General features: G+C 40.3%; 1 protein-coding gene across 1 annotated transcript; it reads left to right on the top strand.

Annotated features, from left to right (window-relative positions):
- The first annotated feature begins 4,639 nt into the window (after positions 1-4,639).
- LOC117877815 (CAAX prenyl protease 2-like) lies at positions 4,640-5,513 on the top strand. The gene is given in 2 exon segments (XM_034771326.1): positions 4,640-4,996; positions 4,998-5,513. Coding segments are annotated over 2 exon segments (873 nt in total).
- The last annotated feature ends 1,664 nt before the right edge of the window (positions 5,514-7,177 follow it).

Below are 7,177 nucleotides of genomic sequence, written 5' to 3'. Positions count from 1 at the left end.
ATTACTCACTGTGAGTAGGGCTGACTGAATCTGTCTTGTTTGCTTAACTCACTGAAGTCTAATCTAGTAGAGCTGCCAAAATGAGAATAAAAAGCAAATACATTTGTCAGAAGTCAGCTCATTCTAAGAAAAACGTTACTTCATATGTAATAGAAATATGAATAAAATTGAGGTACTCTCTCTTTGGTCAAAAGATTTCAAACATATCTGAGTAAATGCTTCTTTACAGTATAATTCAAAACGTATATAAATGTTTTGAACCATGTAATTTTATATAGTTGCAACTTTAAATTATTAACCCAACTGACTGCTAGACCACTGGAAAATATTTTCCCCTAAGGTGATTCACTCTTATCAAAGAGGTTATGTGAATTTCCAATGAAAATATATACGCTTGTGTTTATACATCTTCAAAGGCAACTAACCCATTACCTCTGTGACAAATTGTGTTCACCTACATTTTATTGCCTTGTAGGGGATTATTGGCATGTGTGCGTGTGTGGGGATTTCTTCAAATTTTTGAAAGAGACACTCTCTTTCCATAAGACAGTAATACATTTAGTTACCATGACAGCACATTGGTTGACATGCTGGTCCAAGCAGATTCTTCAGCCCATGAATAAGAAAACCTACTATTCTAATCCTCAATAAGAGTGGGAACAGTCTTTTTTCTGACTTGCTATCTAAAAAGGAAGACATACCATTTTTGCTTCCTGATGGAAAACCAGCGTATAGTTTACACAGTTTTGTAAATAAAAAGATCTCAAAGCACTTTACAAACTAGTTTACCAAGCTATGAGCTACACGTTTGGTGCCCCAATGGGGGGGAAGTAAAACTGATGGTCTTTACACGTCTGTGGCTGTGAATATATAGACACCATACTCATTGGTGCAAATAAGAAGGTATGATCTTCAGCAGAAACAGAAATACACCCCAGATGGCACTAGAACTCTCGTGAACCTTCAGGTAGGTCTATATAGCAAAAATTGGGCATTGTCTAGCCTACCTGGGCTAGCTTGAATCCAGTAGGGTAGGTAACTACGCAGTAACAACAGCACAGCACAGCTTCAGTGCAGGTAGCATGAGCCTGGCACAGATCCTGGGTAGGTACTTGGCTCCCTAGCCTGCTCTGAAGCCTGTGGTGCACAGTCGTCGCTGCTATTGGTACTCAGCCCAGCTGGTTTCAAGTTAGCCCAGGTAGATGAGAACATGCTTTGCTATATAGACAAACCTTAGACACAGAGAGCTGGGTTTGACAGGGGAAATATGTAATGTATGTAAGCAGGGTGGCTAAAAATAGATTTTTTTTGGAATTTTTTCAAATTTTGTTATCTAAATTAACATTAATTTTATCATTTAAATTAAAATTCGTTTTTCTATTTAAAAATAAACCTGTTTAAAATGAAATCTGAATTTAATACAAAATATGTTATTGTAATAAGTTTAGGCCTTCTCTTAAAACTTTTAAATAAAAAATAAATATGCCGATTCCATGAGCCTCTATCAAAAACTCTGAGTTAAAGGCTGCTTTTCTATATGTATAAAGAATCAGGGGGAAAACAGCTAACTTTGAAGGCCAAGCTTTATAAATATGGCACAATAGGACATGTATTGTATTTAAGGCTTGACCCGTGGGGGACCCAGGGGCTGGGCTACTGGGTTCAATAGCCTGGCAAAGTCATCACAGGCTTTGGGACCTGGCCTCGACTCCAGGGTCATCCACTGAGCCGCCTGGGTTGTCTCCTACTCTTATTTTATAGCTTCTCTCTCCACCCCCCCACCCTGGCCCCCAAGCTCTGATTGGCTCAGTTCTCCAGTTATGAATATTTATGACTCCACCCACCATGGAAACTTACTCTCTAGCTCACGGAGAAACACTGATCTGCCCAATAACAACCAGCCATGGTTTCTGGATAGTTCAGGGTACATCAGGTAAACAGCCTTCTTCTGTCTCCTTGCAAGTGTACACAGACAGATACAAACAAACAGAAATCCATTAATTTCTCAACTGTTTCCCTCTGTGTCTAAAAGAATAAAATATTGCAATGCAGTTACATGAGCAGAAACCTTGGCCTGTTAGTTCTTTTGTTTTCCTGGGGGTGGGATGGGACTGAAGAGTTATATCACAAAGGAGAAGGAGCAGAGTGTGCAACCAGAAAAAGGAGCCACACCAGTGGTGTCAAAGCAGGACACTATGGGAAGAAGGGACAGTATTCTTCAGAGTGCAGCCCTAGCCCCAACGCCTGGGAACTGGAGAAAGAACTGTCATGGCTGCAAATACTAAAAAGAGATCCTATTTGGAAATATTTTCAGTAAATTCCTGTACCTCTGCGTAAAAAAGGAACACATGCCAAATGTAAACAGTGCAACAAAGGGATGCAAGGCCTGGCTGTCAGAATGAAACCCGTGTCTCAGAAGGCAATGACTCAGAACATGACTGAACAACCCAGATCAACTGGTTAATATACTTATTTTTGTGCCGTCCTTGTGGACTGCCTACCACGTCTTACTATGCCAGTGAATGATAACATAGATTGTGTTTTGGGTGGACTGCTTATGATTTTCAAAATATTTGTGTTCAAATATAATTGGTATGCTTGTTGGGGGGATATTTATCGATTACATTTTTATTGTTCCTGCTGGACTTGAGCAATAAAAAAATCATTTCAAAATATAATCGAACATGCTAGGTGAAGATTTCTTAGTTAAAAGTAAAGTTTGATTAGGCATTTGTGAATGTTTACATTTAAAACAATTTTTTTCAAGCTGTTTGGTATGTGGCAAGAGATAAGGGTTTAAATAGATGTAGGTAACCCTTATGATTTACTAATTATTTTCTCTATAAAAATGGATTTAGAATGAATTAAATAATTTAAACAGTGGTACAAACAGCTGCAGTAGGAAGAATCTTTCATTTATACTCTCAGTTTTAATAGCAGTACACTAAGTTATACGCAGGGAGTGAGAATGACTTTTTGTTCAAAACCGTTTTGTCGCCAGGACTAGCTTAGATATATAGGTTATGAACGTTCATCATCTGTAACGTCTACAACTTCAGAGTCATCTGCTAGTACCACCAGCAGTGCTGTAACTAGACATACATCAAACAGTAAATTACTTGTATAAAAAAAAAAGATTTTGTTCATCATCTAGTAGAACCATGGAGAAGTTCGTAATTGGAACCTGCAAGATTCAATATATGAAAAGATTGCTCAGTTCATTTACGAATTTTTTTTTTGTCTTGTTCATTGACATGGTTAAATCATTCTGGTCATGCTAGACTCTACCTGGCAGAGCAGACACTGGTGAATGCAATGTAAGAGAAGGAAATTGAACTGTGTGCAAACAACATTGACCAGAAATTTGTTAATCTCAGTCTTGATGGGTGGCGCAATACACACAATAATCCAGTAATAGTGTCTGTGTGACAACAGAAGACCAGACTGTCTATGTTGCTGAAATGACCATATGGCAGAATACTTAAAAGAAGTAGCCGTCAAAGCTATAACAAACCGTGAACAAAAGGTCGAGTGTCAAGTAAATAGCTTTCTCAAGAAAATGCAGCAAATGCAGCAATTTAGAAGATGAACAGAATCTGAAATTAATAATATATGGGTGTAGTGCTTATTTGATGTTTGTTGTAACCAAAGGCTTAAGTACAACTCCAGGAACAAAGGAAAAATGTTGAAATTGCAAAATACTTCCAAAACAATCACTTTGCTTCAGCTTCAATGAAGAAAGCAGAAGGATCCAAATGAATTCTCCCCCGAGACGTACGATGGAATTCAGTGGTTGACTGTTTTGAGCTATTTAAGAACTGACCTATTCTGTTGACAATTTGTGAAGAAAATTGGGACTAAAATAGATGGAATGATCACAGCCAAAGTAGTCAACATTGGACTAAAGAGAAACGTAGAAGTTGTGTTGAATCTATTTTCCATAGCCTTAGACAAATTGCAGAAAGATTGCTGCTGTATTGCTGATGCTGCTGAAATTTTAAAAGAACTTCAAGATACATTGAAGAACAAAATACCTAGTAACAAAGTTAAACTGCAGGCAGTAAAGAATCAGATGGCTCAAGCACTTATTCCACTTCATTTTCTTGCCAATATTCTTTACCCAAAGTACCAGGGTAGATACCCAACTAATGAAGAAGAGGCTGCTGCTATGACATGGGCATTTAGTGATCACCCTTCAGTCACGCCAACCATAATAAATTTCAGGGCTGGAGGTGAAGCATTCAAGCAACACATGTTTGCTGATGTTTTAAAGAAAGTCACACCACTGAACTGGTGGAGGTCACTAGTTAAAGCACCTGAAACCAGAGTCTGTTGAAGTGCTTAACTGGCTTTTCACAACAGAAGATTGTTCTGCACCAGAAGAATACTTTCTTCATTTGGACTAATTCATTCAAAGCTGAGAAACTGATTGGGAGTTAAAACACAATTTGTCCTGCTCTTTCTCATCCAGCCTATGAATGAAAATGAGGGAGGGAAGGGATGAGATCTACTGATTTTAAAAGTTTGAAGGACAGCCTAAATAACAGCTGATGCAACCCCGGGCGGGCCGGAGGCGCCGGGCCTGGCCAACTTCCCCTTGGTCCCCGCTGCCAGGCTGGCGCCAGGCCCTGGCTCCCCCATGCTCTGCTGGGCTGCGCTGCTTGCCTGCCTCAGCCTGGCCCGTGCCTCCGTGGGCAGCCTTTATGTGTAGAACAGCCACTTGCCCCAAGACCACCCGGCCGTGATCAAGCGGCGATTCACCAGCGTTCTGATAGTCTCCAGCCTCTCGCCACTCTTCATCTGGCTCTGGAAGGAGCTGACAGGCAGTAAGCCAGGTATACCCCTGCTAGTTCTGCTGGGCTTCCGACTGGAGGGCATCGTGCCAGCGATTCTACTGCCCTTGTTGCTCACCATGGTCCTGTTCCTTGGGCCCCTCATTCAGCTCTTGATGGACTGTCCCTGGGATTGGGTTGATGGACTGAAGGTCATGTTTGACCCCCCGCTTCTGGGCGCTGTGCCTGAGTGACATGCGCTGGCTCCGCAACCACGTGATCGCACTCCTGACGGAGGAGCTGGTGTTCCGGGCCTGTATGCTGCCCATGCTCAGCCCTTGCACCAGCCTAGGGCCAGCCATCTTCACCTGCCCGCTCTTTTTCGGTGTCGCTCACTTCCACCACGTTATTGAGCAGCTACAGTTCCACCAGGGCAGCGTGGCCAGCATCTTCCAGTTCTCATACACAGCTGTCTTCGGTGCCTACACAGCGTTCATCTTCATTAGGACAGGACACCTGATTGGCCCTGTGTTGTGCCACTCCTTCTGCAACTACATTGGCTTCCCTGCCATCTGTGTTGCCCTGGAGCATCCTCAGCGCCTCACTGTTGTCATCTTCTATGTGTTGGGCCTGGTGCTCTTCCTCCTGCTCCTGCACCCCATGACTGACCCAGCTTTCTTTGGAGACATCCCTATTTGCTCTCTGTCTGCAGCCAGCTCTGGCTTCTCTGTGTGCTCCTGAAACCTCGGGCATGGGTTTCAGACCCGACACCCCGCCCTCTCCCCTGCTGAGAGCAAGATATATATATTTTTATTATTAAAGTACTTTGGAAGGTGAAGGGGAAAAAAAACAACTAAGAGACTGCTGTCTCATTTTCAAGAGACTCAGGTGAATAGGAACTTAAGTTCCAGTCACTTCTACTTAGACATATTTGAAAATGTTCCTGGGCTGACCTGAAATAATCAGTTTAATTCACTGACTACGGTTAATCCATCTGTTCATTTGATAAGTCATTTAGTTATAAGTGTGAAATATGTTTTGATAAAAGAAGTTGATCTATCCAAAACATTTAAGGTTGTTTTGTTTAATAAAAATAAATGTTATGCGCTGTGGTATGCTTCATTAAGTTCCAGTTATCATCCTAATGCAGCTTGACACAAATCATAAGCAAAAAGTTAAGCTAGTAAATATGCAATATATCATTCACTGTTTTCAAACATACTAAAACATACTATTAATAAGAATCTAAAAATATTGAGCCATATAATTGCTTATATAAATGTACATAGTTATAGTGTTTCCTGCTAGGTAGTAAAATGATGTACCAAACCTAGGGTAAAGGCTCCATTTGGTTGTAAATCAACATGCGTTAATGGTTATATCAACCAATGAGAATGCACCTTTCTTTAGAAAATAACTGAAGTACAAATGAAAAAATGTATCCAAGTCGATTTAAATTGAGGCTTTCCACTGGGTTATTTAAATCACTTTGATGTAAATCAATCCACCCTGTTTTTAAGTGGATAATGACATATTGCCCTGGAGTGGCTGACTCACAGAGATGTTGAGGAAAGGAGATCACTTTTAGCTCAAATAGTACATCAGTGGGTTTTATCTCTGTCTGCCTGTGTCTCTGATTGATCTAATATCTCATGTCTGTTGCCTACAGCACATGGATGGATTACAAAATGACACTCAGATGTGATTTGAACTTCTGTAGCCTTCAGATGTTTGTCTAATAAATTATGTATGTAATACACTGGCTAAGTGTGTGTAATCAAGTTTCTGCTACTAGCTGGCCCACGGAAAACAAGAGCCTGCTACTTACTATTAAATAAAAACGTTGGCTCAAGTGGTGAGGGCTTAAACTATCCCTGTTACAATCTGGGATCTATATAGATACAAAATGATGAAGCCAAATTTTCTTTCTGAAAATCCCAACGTAGAATTTAGATTAAAAAAAAAAGCCATTCCTGACAGTCGATTAATTGGCTAAAATATTCACAGACAGCAGACACAAAACGTGCAAAACCAGTAAAAGTAAATTTGTTAAATAATTTGAACTAGTATTTGCAGGAACTTTTTGCAGTTAAAGGCTTGAACTTTAACAAAGAGATTTCACACAATGCACATACAGTATGCAAGGTTGGTAAGGATAGGCAGGAATAAATCATTAGTTAGAGCGGTGCAAACTCTGAATGCCCCTGTTTTTCTGACTGTTGATTACACAGGCTTACTTGTATCTATGCCAGGGCAAACTGTGTCCTCAGTGCTATCCTTGCAATCTCATTCAAATTAACTGAGGGCAGAATTTGTTTAATTATATATTTCTTATACTAGGTAAGGAGGTAAACCAGTTAAAGTATACTGTAAAACATAATAATCCAAAACCCACTGAAATCAGT

This window comes from Trachemys scripta, chromosome 5, assembly GCF_013100865.1.
Source record: "Trachemys scripta elegans isolate TJP31775 chromosome 5, CAS_Tse_1.0, whole genome shotgun sequence".
Lineage (NCBI taxonomy): Eukaryota > Metazoa > Chordata > Testudines > Emydidae > Trachemys > Trachemys scripta.
This window is presented reverse-complemented; position numbering and strand designations above follow the sequence as displayed.